Genomic DNA, 16,770 nt, shown 5'->3' with positions numbered 1-16,770 from the left:
AAGGCAGAAACAGCTTGGGGGGCAGGGGAAGCGAGCAAGCCGCTGTCTCCCTGGCGTGCTCTGGCTGCAGCCTCACTGCAACAGGAGCCGTGCAGCTGCTAGAGCTGGGCTCGCTGCAGATTTTGGCAATATAAGCAAGCTTGTTTTTTTTTACTTTCCTCCTCTTTCCACTGTGTGAAATTGCTGAACCACTGCAGGGACTTGAAGGCAACAGATTTGCCGCAATATTTCAGGCAAACCAGCACTGTTTTTACAAACCCTCTGCATCTCTCAGAAAGGTTTTTGTGTGTGTGTGTGTGTGCTGTCGGTTTTCCTTTCCCTGCTGGGGATTCACCATCCAATACAAAGGCCACCCCACGTCAGCAAGCTCAGCGTACCGCTTGCCACGTCCTGCTAGCAGGATTTGAGAGAGCCTCACTGCCAGCTGCCGTCAGCCAGCAAGCCCTGCCAGAGCTCCCTGCGGATGGCAGGGCAATGGCCAACACTGGTAGCCAGCATAAAAATCTGGGAAGCACTGGGATTCCTGATTTTAACAAACCCAAGCAAAATCAGAACTGTAAAGGGAGTCTCACTGAGAAATGCAGGCACACAGGGATTACTTTATCTAGCTAAAAAATGCACACGCTGCGGGGTTAGGACTGGGGCTGCAGTTCCAAAAGGGAGGCTTGCAGGGGTTGCCCTTCCTGCAGATCTCCAGTATCTGTAGTGATGGAAATATCCTTATGCTCAGTGACCAGCCAACAGAGGGCAACATGCCCATGTGGACGTAGGCTTTGATCCCACAAACCCTACTGTGGGCTTCGCTGAAGGGCATCTCTGCATGCGAGTAGTTCTCCTGTGGGATTACTCAGACAATGATTTTTTTTTATTTTATTATTTTTTTTGTGAGATCACATCCCGTGCTCAAATACTTTGTAGTGATATGGAGCACCACTTTGTTTTTGTTATACATGTGAGCAATTCCTGTATCCAGGCTCTGGCATTCAGCCACAGCCCAGGAGCTGCTGCAATAGGCACGGTGTGAGTGAAAAAGCAAAGCCCCAGCTTCAGAGATTTCACCACCTAAGGCCTTGCCAGTGCAAAGACACCAAGGAAACTCATTTGCAGTTGATGTTTAAATTCACTGTAGAGATGACCTTGAATCACCTTCGTAGTGAAGGTGTCCCTCAGGTCACCCCAAAAGCAGGTCTCCTCCGGGCAGGCATGCAGGGAGCTGTGCAGGCTGATCCCGTGCTGCCTGCCCTGGATGGGGAGAGCTTGCGCAGTCTTATTGGGACTGCGGAAAAGAATGGGAAATAAGTCCCTGCCAGCCTTGCCTGGGCCTTGGCTAATTACGTGCTGCTGGATTATCATTAGGGGAACCGTTCTGAGGGAGGTGCCCCGCTACCCTTAGGGGGGTGGGTGGCACTTGAGAGCTGGAGCCTTTGAAAAAGAACTAAAGAGGGGGCTGAGGATTTAGTTTTCTCCTCCTTGTACCTGCTGGTGTGGTAACAGGAGAATTAAAGCCCCGAGGATCTTGGTTGTTCAGGCTGACCTTTTGCTACCTACCTCATAAGAGCTCTTCTTGGGTGATCCTGGTGGAACGGGGGGCGGCTGAGCCCAGAGCTGTGGCTGCAGGCTGAATTCAGCACAAGAGGGGCTTGGTGGCATCCTGACCCCCTGACACAGCGTCACCCCTGGCACTTCAGGGCTTTTTGAGTGAGAGGTATCAGAGATCAGGTCATGTCAGCACAGGAGGGTGGCTGCTATCTCGTGTGTCACTCGTGATGCCCAGCCAGGGCACAACAGTTTATTTAAATGAAGATTGAGCACAGCAGGATATGTCAGTGCCACAAAGTTCCTGTTGCACCCATCCTGGGCAGCTAGCAAAAACAGGGCACTCCTGTGGTCCCCCAAATCCCTGCTGCCCTGTCAGATGTAGGAGGCTCACAGGAGCTCCCCCCTCAAGTCTCCTCAGTGATTTAAAGGGTTTTCCCCCAAAATGCTCCTCCTGAGAGCATGCAAGTTCATCACACTGTTGGTGGCTTGCCCGCTGGCCCCACAGGCTGGTGCCCTCCTTCAGCCACCTCTACATACAAGCAGCACCCAAAGCAAAACCTGCAAGCAGCAGCTAGGGCAGGGGTGGTGCCTTTCCCTTCCACATCTCCATGAGGCGTGGGGGGTCCTCTCCCTCCTGTCGGGGATTTGGGACACGCAGTGGGAGCCAGGGCAGCCAGCGGGGCTCTCCTGGCACTGCTGTGCTGGAGCAAGTGGCAGTGCAGGAGTCGAGAGTGGGAACAAGCTCTTGGTGGTAAAATTAAATCACTGGCCAGTTAAATTGCCAAAAAGGGGGGCTGTTGGTAAAAGCAGGGGTTGCTATTGCCCTAGCAGCTTCTCACTTTACGAAGGAAGATGTAGCTGCTTGTAAAAACTGACCCGTTCTGTGGTGTTTTGAGCTGCTAATAATGGACCTAATGCTGCGCTCATTGAATCAACACCCAACTCTCCATCACCTTCAGGATGAATAACTTGAGCTAATTAACAGCTTCAGACGCTCAAGCCATTAAATTGGGTCCTCTGCTGCTCAGGGCAGAGAGGAAAGTGTCCAGGAACCTCTCACTCCTCAGCTATTTACTGTGTGGCTCGCCCGTCCTGTGTTCGGGCTTATCCATCTGCACATCGCGGACATGCTTTCTCCTGCCCGTCACAGAGGTGGTAGGAGGCTTAATTCATTGTTATTTGCAGAGTGTGCTCTGATTGCCAGCTGAAAGGCCGAGATTGATAGAGAAGTCCCGTGCAGTGACAGCAGCTTTGGTCTCTTGGAAATACGGGCTTTGCTAACAGTGCGTGGGGTAAAAGGGCGAGACTTCAGCCAAATCCATTGGTGTTTTGACTGTGTGTTTAATCTGACAGGGGACGAATGCAGCGGGAGAAAGAGCTGGGCAATTTGTTAGGGTTCAGTGAAGTGCTAACTAGGAGCAGATCTTGAGGGAGAACTAAAGCACCTGGAAATGCGTGGCATTGAAACCCCGCCCCGTGCACAGAGCTTGAGTTTCTTTCTTGACTGCTCTTGTGTTGTTGATTTTTTTTAAGATTTGAAACTTCCGTCTCAATTACAAATGAAGACTGAAGTAGGCTGAGGCGAATGGCTGTAAGAACACACAGGAATCAGGAGTGCTGGCAAAACTGTGGCCATACACTGAGAATGGTCTCAAACCTCGCTGCTTGCAGAGGTTTCTGCAAAGGGGACCTTCCCGAGCCTGCAGGCTGCGTGTGGGACCCTCGCTTTATAAAGAGGGCAGGGAGAGTGGATTAAATCAATATTTCATTTATTTGGGCTTGTAATTCCTCTTACATCAGCTGCCGCCTAAAGATCTCTGCAACTCCCTACCCCTCCTCCCCGCCCTCATTTACTATGCACCAATAATTTCCCTTTGACGCGATCCTGCCAGCTCCCGTGCCAGATGGCCCCGGCGCTGAGCTGCTCCCTCTCTCGGGAGCGGGCCCCATTGTCAAGGCGAAGGAGGCATCAAGGCTTTGAACCCGGCGCTGGGACCCAAACTTCAGCCCCGATGCAAGGAGGAGCCACCCCACTAATGCAGGGAACCACACGCACAGCACACCCTCCCACTCAGCGCCATTAAGCACGAGCCCTTCGCTGACGGCTGTTTTGCATTTTCCCCCATGGTCCATGTGTAGAAATCTCGTGCAGATTTAATTCGGGCACCACCTGATTCCACTTCCCAGGCGGGAGGCTCCCTTTGTGTCCCAAACTCAATTAGACATATGCATGGGGCATCGCGGACACAGATGTGAAAACAAAGTGCGCACGTACCTCGCTCCTGCTTTTCTCTTTCTCCCTCTCCACGCATGGGTGCACATGAGGCCAGAAGTAAGGCGAGTGGACCTGCTAGCCCTACCCTGGCTTGCTCCAAAAAGCGACGAGCCCAGTGGGCTGCTGGTGGTGCTCTGCCAGGCTGCTGCCTCTCAGGCACCTCGTCTGGCAGGGTGAGGGCAGCACTCCGTGTGCCAGCAGGACATTTTCGGGAGGCGCTGAGGAATTTCGGAGCGGTGGGTGGAAGGTGAGGGTATGAATTTCTGGGTGTGCTGCTGGCAAGGCGGGAACGTAATTGCGAAGCTTGACACCGAACCGTGTTCCTGTGTGCCACACAGCGTGCAGCCCTGCCTTTCAGCAACAACAACAAAAAAGTAGCCGAGTTTCTCCCCCTGGCTTGACTTTTCTACATTTTGTGTCCATTTGGTTTTGGAGAGGGACACAAGAGGTTTCGGCATTGAGCGGAGAGTTAAATTATGCAGCTGCAAGACTGCCAAGCCCTTCAGAATAGGATGCTTCGTTTAGATTTTCCACAATGCTATTGAAGTGCTTATTTTCCTCCTGAAGAGACACAAACAGATGCAAACTTCTGTAAACACTTTAGAAATGAATTCAGTGAGTTTGGCCTCTCAGCAGTGCTCAATAGCTGACAGAAAAATGTCTAATTAGTGCAAGTGGAAATAATAGGGCCACTTGGATTCCTTCCATCCTCCTCCAAGTCTACTTTTCCTAGGGACTCAAAGGCCCTTTTGTTTGGTAGGTCACCCTCTCTCAGGCTTTTGTGCTCCGATCTATTAAAGGAAGAAGGGGAGGAAAAAAAATAGATTAGGCGATGCTCTGTGCTTAAATATATGGCCTGTTCATGAGCATTTCGAATGGATAGTTTGCAGTGTCAGTTTACAGGTGCTTAGAGAGAGGGATTCCTCCATTGTTGACCAGCACAAGCAGCGCTGCCCGCACGGAGCTCCAGGAATCCTTTTCAAGTGCCATCCTCTTAGAAAATCCAACTCTGGCTCAGAGGGAAAAAAAAAAAAAAAAAAGGAAATTTGCACAAATCCGCCTCACTGAACTGCAAACAAGCTAGCAAGTGCTTGCAGCAGGCCTGTGCTGCAGCCCAGCGTTCGTGCTGCAGCTCGTAGGCTCTCCTCTAAATGGTTTGAAATGGGCTTTGCCCTGCACCTCGGAGGGCTACATACTTTAGAAACAAGTGAACGTTTCTTGGACAGGCTGCTGTGAAGAATTTAGGCTGGGCAGAAGCCAAGAAGGGTGCACAAGAAGCCTGGAGAGTGTTTGTGGTGGTCAGTGGACACTGGTGTCTCTGGCTCGGTGCTGTCAGGCCTGGGCCTTTACACAAGGAAGGCAAGGCAAGGAAACTGCTGCTGCAGAGATAAATGGGAGACAGCTGCCCGCCTCAGTATTTAGTGGGGAATTGGACTGAGTTTTCTTGTCAGTCACATTCTCTGATGGTGCTGTGGGGCCTGAACCTCCTGCTCCTGCGTTGCTTTTTCTGCCACCAGCACAAGTACTGACTGATAAGGACGAAGTGAGAAACGTATCCTTTTGATGAGGAGGCTTTGTATGGTTGAAGGTGTTTCCCGTTTTATTATCTCGCCTATTTTACTGTACCACTGGGCAGTACTGGAGCATTGCCAGCTCCCAGGTGTTGGAGTGAAGCTGGGCGCCAGTAGGCCTGGCTCTGTGGGCTGCCGACCTGAAGAAAATTGATCATCCAGGCGTCAGGGTGTGGAGCACCTCCTTGCTCCTTACTGACAGGAGTGCCAAGCCCTATCCACCACAGAAAGGGGTGTTTGGTGCTGTCCTGGCAGATGTTCCCAGGTCTTAGTGGACTTCAATGTCCACGGTGAGGCCAAGTGGCCTCCACATGGCTGTCTCCTGTCCACCTAACAGCATGCTGCCTGCAGAGCTCTGGGTGAGTCCTCGTGTCAGTGTGACAGCTCAGCAGCTGCGGGGATACAAAGAGGGTTCATGAGGGCTTAGAAATTATTAAAGATGACCTGCAAGGGAAAGGCATTGGACTCCTGCCCTGTTTGTTCGTTTGTGGTGCACAAAGGAGTGTTTGATCCTCCAGCCTTAAAGCTGCACTGATGCTGGTTGTTTGTAGCTGGGGCCTGGTCCCTCAGAGACACGCAGGTCCCCTGGGAATCCCCCGTTTCCTGGGGGGCTTCTGAGGAAGAGAAGGAAAAGGAAAGATGGGATTGAAACGTAGTACTCATACTGAAGGTAGCAGGAGTACCAGCTAATCAACCGTAATAATCAGGCCCTGTGGACATTTGCATGTTCATGCATATTCAAGGAGGCCTGACTTTTTCCAGAAATGGTTTGAAAAGGTGCTTTCTGAGCTGTGTGCATCTCGGTTTGCTTAATACGCAAGACAGAGTGCTCAAGCCCTCTCTCTTATGTACGGCTTGAGCTCCATCTGGGACAACTGCTGAAGAGACCATTTCCAATCTCTTTCCAGACTAGTGTCCCTTTTGAACTAATTGTTATTACTGCCGTTAATCTGCTGGGTATAATTTAAATTCATTAACAGACCACCAAATTATGTGCTGCCAAATACTAAACACCAATTAGAAAGACAAAAAAAAAAAAAAAAAAAAAAAAAACAAACAAACAGGAATGATATCTGCAGATCAAACAGAACAAAGAGCTGGAACCTTGAACCTTCCGATGTTAGAACGAAAATATAAACAAAATTAGTCAAATTATAGGTTATAAGTCTAGCCCAATCAGTGCCCAATGTTAGAATGAAAATATAAACAAAATTAGTCAAATTATAGGTTATAAATCAAGTCCAGTCAGTGCCACAAGGGCTTATCCCCTTATATACATGGCTAGGATGATAGAGGTTACAAGTAAAAACTCTGAGACAGAACATGGCTAGCAAGTATTTGCTTCTTGTAATGTTTAGTAACTTCACAGGATCACAGAATCACAGAAATTCTAGATTGGAAGAGACCTCAGGATCATCGAGTCCAACCTCTAACCTAACACTAACAGTCCCCACTAAACCATATCCCTAAGCTCTACATCTAAACGTCTTTTGAAGACTTCCAGGGATGGTGACTCCACCACCTCCCTGGGCAGCCTGTTCCAGTGCCCAACAACCCTTTCGGTAAAGAAGTTCTTCCTAACAACCAACCTAAAACTCCCCTGGCACAACTTTAGCCCATTCCCCCTCGTCCTGTCACCAGGCACGTGGGAGAACAGACCAACCCCCACCTCGCTACAGCCTCCTTTAAGGTACCTGTAGAGAGCAATAAGCTCGCCCCTGAGCTTCCTTTTCTCCAGGCTGAACAAGCCCAGCTCCCTCAGCCACTCCTCGTAGGACTTGTTCTCCAGGCCCCTCACCAGCTTTGTTGCCCTTCTCTGGACTCACTCAAGCACCTCGATGTCCTTCTTGTAGCGAGGGGCCCAAAACTGAACACAGTACTCGAGGTGCAGCCTCACCAGAGCCGAGTCCAGGGGGACGATCACCTCCCTAGCCCTGCTGGTCACACTGCTTCTTATGCAAGCCAGGATGCTGTTGGCCTTCTTGGCCACCTGAACTGTTATGAGACTGTGCAGTTGCCTTACATGACTGAGGAAATTCAATTCATTTTCAAATGGTATATAGGCAGCTCTGTTAGGCAGGGCATTACTAAACAGAGCATTTTTTTAAACTGTTGACTACTTGCATTTCTTGAAGCAGGGGTACTGGTGTTCTTTTCAGGTTTATTTGAAGGCCTCCATCATGGCCAAGGACTGTGTGACAGCGGCTGCTGTTGTGTTCCTGATCGACCGGTTCCTGTACTGGATTGATGCCTCCAGCAAGCTCCTGAAGATCGCCAAGGGCCTGCACAAGCTGCAGCCCACCACTCCGATCGGTCCTCAGGTGGTCATCCGCCAGGCTCGCCTCGCCGTCAATGCAGGTGCTGGCTACCAGGGAGCCACCGCTCCATTTTCTCAGCTCAGGCCCAATTAGGAGCTACTTGACTTTGAAGAAGATACTGTGTCCCTTTCTTGGGATGACATGCTTATGGCCCCGGTGCCATCTTTTCAAACGTACAGCCCATTCCCAGCCCCCTTGAGCCCTCCCAGCTCTTCTCAGTAGCACAAAGGGGCTGGTATAAAGGGTGTCAGAGCCAAAAGCAGTAGAGAAAATTGTGAAAGGGTGTGGAAAATACTAATTGGAGCTTTTGTTCCTTAACAAATCTTCCCCGCTGGTTTCAAACAGGGATATCTGAATTGCTATACTTCTGACCAAGGGCCTTTAAGAAGTAAATGAGAGTCCTGGCGTTTTCTCTGCACTGTCCCAGCTGCTTTTTTTTTTTTTTTTTTTTTTCTTTCAGTGGGACCACTTGACGATGCAGACGATGCAGCTTACAAACCCCTCTAGGATAAATCAATAAATTTATTTCTTAAATGTCCATCCTTCCTATAATGTGGGCAACACCTGAAGAGTTTATAATATTGCATCTTCCCACTGGGAAGGTGTATTCCCACTTGTTCTTGGGAGAAGAAGACAAAGCCAAACAACATGCTTTGAAAAAGACAATTGAGGAATATCTTAAGTACAGAGAGCAGTCTGAGATTCCCAGCCTGTGGGGTGGCCAGCAGCTCAGTGCCTGCCCCAGTCTCATTGCCTCCGCTCCTGCCCTGAGTCCCGCAGCAGCCCAACAAGTGGGAATGAGCAGAGAACAGTGTCTGGAGTCGTGTGCCAATGCTGCTGAGCTTGTGTTAGCAGCTGGGTTGACTCTAAAACCAATGCACGGCCTTAACCTCCCTCCTAAAGGAGAGTTAACCGTGGCTTTCTGAAGCAGGTGTCTAGCTAGAAATATTTGTCCCATTGGCATTTTTTTGCAATACTTTTTGTATCTACAAAATAGCTTTTATTACAGAGGTTCCTGCACACGAGGTAGCATCTAGCAGTGCATACTTAACTGGGAAGTTTAGGCTAATTGCAAACACAATAAGAACACTGGGAAGAGAAGTAAAATTTACCATTGCTTTCACTGTTGAATATTTTTGTTCACTTCATACCACAAGGTACATTTTTGTGTTCATTACCTTTCTTTGTTTTGTTTTATCAGGTAAACTCTTAAAAGCTGAATATATCCTAAGCAGCCTTATTAATGACAACGGAGCAACAGGTACATATATATTTATTTTCCAATTTCATAATTACTATTTTTTTGGTACTAATTTTGACAGTCACACAAATTTCAAATACAGCCAGTCTAACCTCAGTAACAACTCCTTACATCATGCTTCTCTCTTCATCACCATTCTCTGCTAAAATGTGGAGGCTGAAACCTTGTTTTGAAACTTCTACAATTCATCTTTGTATGTCTTCACTTGGGAAGAAAAATATTCTGGACTGACAGCCTTTCTACTAATTTCTCAGTCTGGAGAATTTTAAAATGTAGCCCAATTTCAAGCAATTGACTGATTGGTGATACAAAATAAAAACAACCCCCCAGTCGCCAAGAAAACCAAATTTGTTGAGTAATGCTTATCCTCCACATTCACACTGATCTTGTGAGCAAAATTAAAACTTTAACCTCACCCTGCAGCAGACTATAGTGCACTTACTTAAAATATTTAGGAGTTGAGAAAAAAAGAGAGCAAATTCTTCATCTTAAAGCACTTTCTTCAATTACTGGGTAGACAAGCAAAACTGTAAAATGGGAACGTTCCTTAATGTGCAATGATACTTTTAGAAATTTCTTCTTTTTCCTTTTTGTCAAATGGCTATACCGCTGGCCATGTGACTTGTTTCAGATCTGGAGGGATGTGTAGAAATGGTGAGAATTCAAACATTTTGTCAGACGTTCAAAATCAGTATTTAATTACGGGTTTGAGACAAATATATTTTAGGTTTTCAAACCTGTTAACTATTTGCTTAGCCTTCAGAGTTTATATAGTCTTGCTTTTGCTTTGCCTACAACCATTAAAAAAAAAAAAAAAAAAAAAAGGTCCATTCTGGTTTTTAGTGTTCTGTTTTTGCGTGAAACTGAAATTCTTATACAAGAAGGGTCCTTACTCAAGAGGGCTTTAAACAAAATACCAGATATCACTGTTAAAGTAGCAATGGCTCTGCATTTCATCTCTGATGAGATTGTGTTATTATTTTCAGATTATTTTCATAATACTTAATGATAATGCTTAGTTAATGTTGAAGATGTGTTGTTTAACAGGTACTTTGTGCTAAGAGTTGCAGTGAAATGGTCATATTAGGAAAGCTTAGTGGTTTCATTTTTTATTATAATGAGACAGTCAATGTAGATTTGATAATTAAACGCTTCGTTTAACTTTGTATAATCGTGCTGTTTCAATGCAAAAACTTTTGTTTTAAATCTTCATGATATACTGATATCTGAAAACATATTTTGCCAATGATTCAAAGTATTTTGTTCTGTGTGTGTACCAGTGATGACGCAGATAACCATGTTAATCCTTTTGAATGCTTGTTAGTGCAACTCTTTATAATCTTTATACACATGACTTTTTGTTGCTTCACAGAAGAGAGGAACCTTTTGCTTTTTATGTTGTTCTTATGCTCTGCGTAGCTGTCATTCAAGCTACATGCTCATATAGCTGTCTGCTTATATTCCTTGCTGCACTGACACTTTATCATCTCTCTGGCTGCAAGGCCTGACTCAAACCAGCTGAACTCAATGGAGAGATTTCTGGCAATTTGACAGGATTTAGGTTCTCCTCAGAGGCCTAAAATGATGGCAGCATATTTTCATTCTCTACTGAAATTTTCAACTCTTTTTTCAGGTACCTGGCAGTATGCTAATGAAAGTGATAGGATCCTTGTTCAGTCGGTCTGCTTACAAATCAGAGGACAGATTCTGCAAAAGCTTGGTATGGCTTTTTTCTGTAAATATCTATTCAAGGTTTCTCCCATATTATTTTTTTTTTCTTTATAGTCAGGATTTGCAATAATGCATTTGTCATATGTCAGAATTTTAGCTTGTGTGAAACGTCTGCCTGACATCCATAACACAGCCACAGAAGATGAGTTATGCACACATCTGTTCGAAGAAGCAAGGACCTAGAGCCATGTACCAAGCAATCACATTTTAAAAATTACCATCTTATTATTAATCTAACCAGAAGCCAAGGAGCATCCTGCAATATTGTTTCACTCTTCTGCTAACACTTTTCCCAATTTCACTGTTCCCAAAAGCATGCAGTAGCATAACATGGGTACATCACGGCGGTTTCTTCTGTCAATATAAGGTGATCCCTAGCATTCAGAACGATGGACTTCTGTACTCCAGGCTTGGTACTTGGGGCCAGCAGCCTTCATTTTACACTTTTGCCATAACCTTTCATCTTCAGCAACTGTTGAAATGAGGTCTTTTATGAACATAAAATGTGTGTTTATACACAGCCAAAAGCTAAAAGAAACTAATGTTCACCGTCACCAAAGCAAAATATGCCATGACGTGGTTTTACACTGTTTCCAGGGCTGCCAACTCAAGAAGATGTAAAATAATCTCTGCCTATTTGAAGCCATCGGTAGCAGTAATCTGCTTAGTGACTATTTCTCTGGTTTATTTTAGGGATGTGGTATGAGGCGGCAGAGTTGATTTGGGCTTCAGTTGTAGGATATTTCAAACTTCCTCTACCAGATAAAAAGGTAGGATCTCCTTTTCACTGTGGATAGCCTTGCCAATCTAATAATCATTCCAGATTTTGTTGACCTCAGTCCTGTCTTTTAGAAATAAAGTTTCAATTATGCATCTCAGACATGGTTAACATTAAGGACGAATATTCCAGTTGGTCTGTGTAGCACATTGTTTGTTTCCGCATGCATGCACAGACTTACAGACACCTTTTTCCTGCAGGGAAACGGAATGATAGTTTTCATTAGTGATAAAGTGATTTCAAAGTGATGGTTTTCATTAAGCAGAATTGTCTGAAGTGAGCCATCACCTAGGATGTCACAGGTGTCTCTGACAAGGACAGACTAATCCCAGAACACAACCATAGATTTGGGTTTCTTGGTTTGGTTTTCTTGTTTTGTTTTTTAGCATTTCTGTTTGCTGAAATGTTCTCAAGCTGCCCTACACTATCTGTTGTGAGTGGTGTATGTCCCCTGGCCCTGCAACATCTGAACGCCTTGCAGCAGCTAATATATCTCTTTAACACTTTTGTGAGGCATGGTTGCACTAATCTTCCCGCTGCCAATGAAGCAACAGTCATACCATGTGTCCGTAGCTAAACAGGAATGTGAACCTAAGTCTTGCAAGTCCTGGGGTGATTCTTCAATAATTTTTGTAATTGTATTCCAGAATAGGATATACCAAAAAAACAGACCTCATCACCTCTCCTCTCCCATACTTAAAAGCTTGACTTTAATCTCAGAACATCCCTATGAGACCAAAGACGTGTGAATTTTGCAGAAAGTGTACAGATACTTCCTGGCATTCTCAACTATTCAGCTGGGCAGGCCCTTAGCTATCAGGTGTAAATCAAAAGTTCAGGAAAGAGACTTTGCTTTCATTGTCACAAAGAGCACCCTGGAAAAATATCTAAGAAAAATGCAGTGCTATTGAAGTTGCTGTTGAAGGCAAGAGCTAGAGGTTATCAGACTAGCTGCCACTCACAGAAACTCATCAGGGTCCAGCATTTTCTGCAAGTTAAAGTTAATAAAACCTAACAAGATGACCTGAGCTTCTCAGCAGTATTTCTCTTTGGATCCTTTTTGGTTCATTTTGTTGGATTTTCAGTGTGGGTTGTGGTGTTTGTTTGTTTTCTGGTTTGCCATATATAGAAACTAAGTAACTGTAGGAAATAAAGTTCTAAACACATGGGAAAAAACCTGCCATCATTTTCCATTTCTTTTTCAGGGAATTGCTACCTCCTTGGGTATCATAGCTGATATCTTTTCTTCCATGAATGAGAAGGATTATACACGTTTTAAAACCAATGCTGAGATTGACCTGGTAAGGCTTGGTTTAGTATCTGTGTGTGCAGATTCTTCAGAAAAATTGTATGTCATTGTCCCAGATTCACTCACATTTTGTCCACCCTCCAGTTCCTCTCCTAAGCTGAGAGGGTTGAAGAAAATTCTATCGCTCCCATTGATAAAGTTCCAGACCTAGATGGAAAAATGCTTTGCTCCAGGTAAAAAGAAACAGTAAAATATTTAGTCAGGGTATATGTGTGTGTATGTGTAATACACAGATGATTTACAGAGCCCCAAACTGACACATCTATGGTAAACCTGAACAAAAAGGCTCTTTCAGAAATATGGTCGGCTGTTGTTGTGTAAGATTTGATGCCCTACTCTGTCAAGATTCAAAGTCATCAGAAGCCTCAGGGAACCTACAAATCCCAATGGACTCAGATGACCAAATCCCAAGCTGCCTACCTCCAGCCTAACAGGGTTGCCTGCCAGGTAGACACTTCTCTTTGAAAAGAGAGCCTTTAAAATGAGGTTTCCCCTTGTGCTTTTTTCTGTTTCACCAGAGCCTTCTCCGGGAGTTCAGCCATCGCTTACTGTCAGCTGCTGAAGCCTGCAAACTGGCGGCAGCCTACAGCCAGTACACCCCACTGTTTGTGCTCACAGCAGTGGTAAGTATTAGTCCTCATTCTGGAAGTACTGTGTGTATAAGAGAAGAGTCCAGGCTGCTAAATTTGGCTGTAATCTAGCTTCCAAGCATCGTACTGTACGATATGCTCCTATCTGTGTTGTGGGTGTAATGATACATGTTACTCTGGACTCCAGTCTGAAGCTAAGCAGATGGGAAGAAAGCAGTATCTGTCTGCAGAGCGAGGATGGGCTTTCGAGCCCACCTGAGAGTGTTGCTTCTCCTGTAACTAAAGATGAATTTCAAAGGAGAAAGAGCAAGATTGTTTCCTAACAGAAACACAGCAGCAGGCAGTTAGGGCCAGCATTTTCTTCCAGTTGTAAAAGGGAAAGAAACACATTTTTTCCTCCTTTCATTTAGTTGAGACAGAGGTGCTGTTTTTTAATTCCTTTATTCCTCTTTTGTCCTCTCCCAGAACATCCGTGGGGTGTGTTTGCTGTCCTATAGTCACTCCAAGGACTGTCCCCCCGAAAGGAGAAAGTTCTACTTGTCCGAAGCCAAAGAATCCTTTGAGATCGGCCTCCTCACCAAGACCGAAAACAGTCCTGTCACCAGCAAGCAGGAGCTCCATAGCTTTATTAAAGCTGCTTTCTGCCTCACAACTGTGCATCGATGGCTCTATGGGGACAGTGAGAAGCTCCACGAGGTGGGTCAGCTCTGTAAGGAAGCCATGGGAAAACTGCACGCATACAGCACTTCTCTTGCAGAAGAGGAAGAGAAAGGAGTGCTTGCCAAGGAGATCATGTCTCTGATCGCGTCTGTTAAGAAGCACTTGCAAGTGGAAAGCTTTCCTAATTCTGATGGCAGGTCTTACATTCCAGACAGCTACAAAAGCGCAGTGCAAAAACCTATCCTGCAAGGGGAGGCCAACTTTGAGAAGATCCTTGCCAAGCATTCTCAGCATCATCTGTCAGTGTGTGAAGTGTTTAAAAATACTTGCAGGATCCATAATACCACACCAGGAGAAATGCACACGGGAGCTTGTGTCACAACCTTAAAAACTGAAACCAAAAACATAGACACTGTGTGCACCACTGAAGAAGCAGCGTGCCAGAGGAAAGGTGCTGGCAAAATGGCCAATACTCAAAAAGCAGAAAGTAGCTCAGAGAGACTCAGTGGCCAGACAAGAAACAAATGCATCGCCTCTGATGTGATCAATATTTCCTTTGAAGAGGAGACTGAACCATTTGAAATAGTAATAAATGATGGAAACAGTGCTTTTGGCAGATGGCAAAACAGGAGCCAAACCACCACCTCAGAGAACTCGTGGTGCAAGCTGGCGCTGTCAAGTTACTCCTCCAGCTGGGAGGAACTGAGCTGTAACAGCGGCCAAGAGCCTCGCAGGGAAGGGCAGCAGCAGCAGAAGGGCTCAGCGGAGGAGCAGTGCTGCACAACAGAATCTGCCGAATACGACCAAGCAGCTCGCCTGCACTTGCTGCCTCCAAGAGCCCATCAGCCTTCTCCTCGAGAGCTCCAGCGTGGCTCAGTGGGGTCTCCTCACGCTCCCCCGGCCAGAAGGCCTGGGCAGGGCAGCTGCAGCACCACGGACAGCGGGCTCAGCCCGAGGCAGGCACCCAAATCCCGCTTGGCCTGGGTGGAGTCAGCGGGAGGAACCGGGGGCAGAGGTGAGGGTCCCTCATCTGAGCACAGCCCCGCCACAAATGGGGTGGCTGATGCGGAGTCTACGGGCACCGAGCCAGAAATGGCCAGCGAGGCCCCAGTGGGTAACTGGCTGGGGAAATCTCCAGCCGTGGCCGGGAACAGGTCTCACAAAATGGTTGCTGTTGACCCCCAGGCAGAAACGGTAGATGACACCAAATTTGATTTCATCAGTATTGGAGACCTGGTAAACAATTATCCCCCAGCGGCTGGTCCACATCAGCCAGCTCTGGGTGCACCAACAGCTTTACCCTCAGGGGGAAAGATGTCCAAAGTCAACTACTTTGACTGTGCTACTACTGAAGAAGAAGAAGAGAAGCCTCAGGACAGGGTGAGCAGCCAGAGGCCATCTCTGAGTCCATGGCACAACTCAGCTCAGAAGCCCAAGTGTTCCCCTGAAGGTCCATTTCTGAACCCAAGGGGAAATGGTCTTGCCTTTGCACCTGGGAGAACAAAGGAAGAAGTCCTTGATGCCCGAATTCTGAGGGATGATGACTACGTGCAGCTTCTGGCAGGAGTAGAGCATAACTGGCTTGTCCGGAGACTGACGCCTACTGGAATTTTTAAGCCTAAACAGCTTCATAAAGCATACTGTAAGTTTCCACACAGCAACAAGCATTTTCATGCAGTGATAGCTACTCCCATAGAAAGCAGCCGTGACTCAGGCTTTTTAACATCATGTTTTAGTCATCACTTACCAGGATTTTTTTGTTCTTTTGTGAACTTTGTACAAAAAAAAAAAAAAAAAAAAAAAAAAAAAGCAATAGAAGAACACTCCCTTGAAACTTTTTCTTGTATTCCTACCTACCCATTTGCACAACAGTGACAGCTTCATGGAGATGGGCTCCATCTCCATGCCCACTGAGTCGCTCCTGCTTTATCCATTCATGCAATAGGTAACTCAGGCTACTTGGTTCCCTGTGCTGGTTTGTTGAGTCTATTTTACCCCTTTTACTTGAGCCCATTTAAGTTCAATATTTCGTCCCTTTGAACTACATGTATGTATTTGAGATAACGATTATAAAGTTTATCATAAATAACAGTTCAATTTATTTGCTGAATCTTAATTTGTGGAACTTTGTTCAATATACTAGGAAATATATAATTTAGGAGCAACACCTCTATAGGATGCCTCATTGCGCTCATTAAGTGCAATCTACAGGGGGATCAGCCCATCTTGCTTGTTTCAAGCCTGTTTAGATATTTTTGTCCTTGATGTAGAACATCTATCTCTGCACCTCAGTGCCACTTAGCACATATCTTTTTGCAGAGTACTTTGCTTTCAGAGGAGCCTGGATATCTTATATCTCCTAGGTGATGGTATATCACCCCTCAGCTCAGGCTTAGAGCAGTCCTGTGGAATTGTCCAGACTATCTCTTGTGTCTTCTTTTTGTAGCAGCTCTTCTTTTGAAATACTCAAAGAAATCAGGCCTCTGGACAGGCCAGGAAACAGCTGTATTCATTGGGGACTACCTGAACGTGGCAAAGGAAGGCAAACAGAGAAATGCATTTTGGATACACTTCCTGCACCAAGAAGAAAGCCTGGGAAGGTATTGAACAAACCAATTTTTGAAGCAAAATGAATATCAATTCTACTTCTGTGTAAATACGAATGAAAACTGCCTGGTAAAATTAATCTTACACCTGTGATTCAGCTAGTCCAGTGCCTTATCGGACAGTAGCTTTTA

General features: G+C 46.0%; 1 protein-coding gene across 7 annotated transcripts in view; it reads left to right on the top strand.

Moving 5' to 3' along the window:
* The window catches only part of ALPK1 (alpha kinase 1), a 40,442-nt gene that overhangs the window by 18,789 nt on the left and 4,883 nt on the right, over positions 1-16,770 (top strand). For 6 of the 7 annotated variants that reach the window (XM_072036906.1, XM_072036903.1, XM_072036905.1 and 3 more), the window contains 8 exons: positions 7,545-7,743; positions 8,905-8,964; positions 10,598-10,684; positions 11,389-11,465; positions 12,679-12,774; positions 13,301-13,405; positions 13,838-15,674; positions 16,479-16,632. In XM_072036906.1, the coding sequence (XP_071893007.1) occupies positions 7,545-7,743; positions 8,905-8,964; positions 10,598-10,684; positions 11,389-11,465; positions 12,679-12,774; positions 13,301-13,405; positions 13,838-15,674; positions 16,479-16,632 (2,615 nt within the window). The remainder of the gene's footprint in view (positions 1-7,544; positions 7,744-8,904; positions 8,965-10,597; positions 10,685-11,388; positions 11,466-12,678; positions 12,775-13,300; positions 13,406-13,837; positions 15,675-16,478; positions 16,633-16,770) is intronic. The other variant, XM_072036909.1, reaches the window with a different exon arrangement.

The sequence above is a fragment of the Anas platyrhynchos genome, chromosome 4 (assembly GCF_047663525.1).
Source record: "Anas platyrhynchos isolate ZD024472 breed Pekin duck chromosome 4, IASCAAS_PekinDuck_T2T, whole genome shotgun sequence".
Taxonomy (NCBI): domain Eukaryota; kingdom Metazoa; phylum Chordata; class Aves; order Anseriformes; family Anatidae; genus Anas; species Anas platyrhynchos.
The sequence above is the reverse complement of the archived record's forward strand: the minus strand, read 5'-3'. Positions and strand labels throughout refer to the sequence as shown.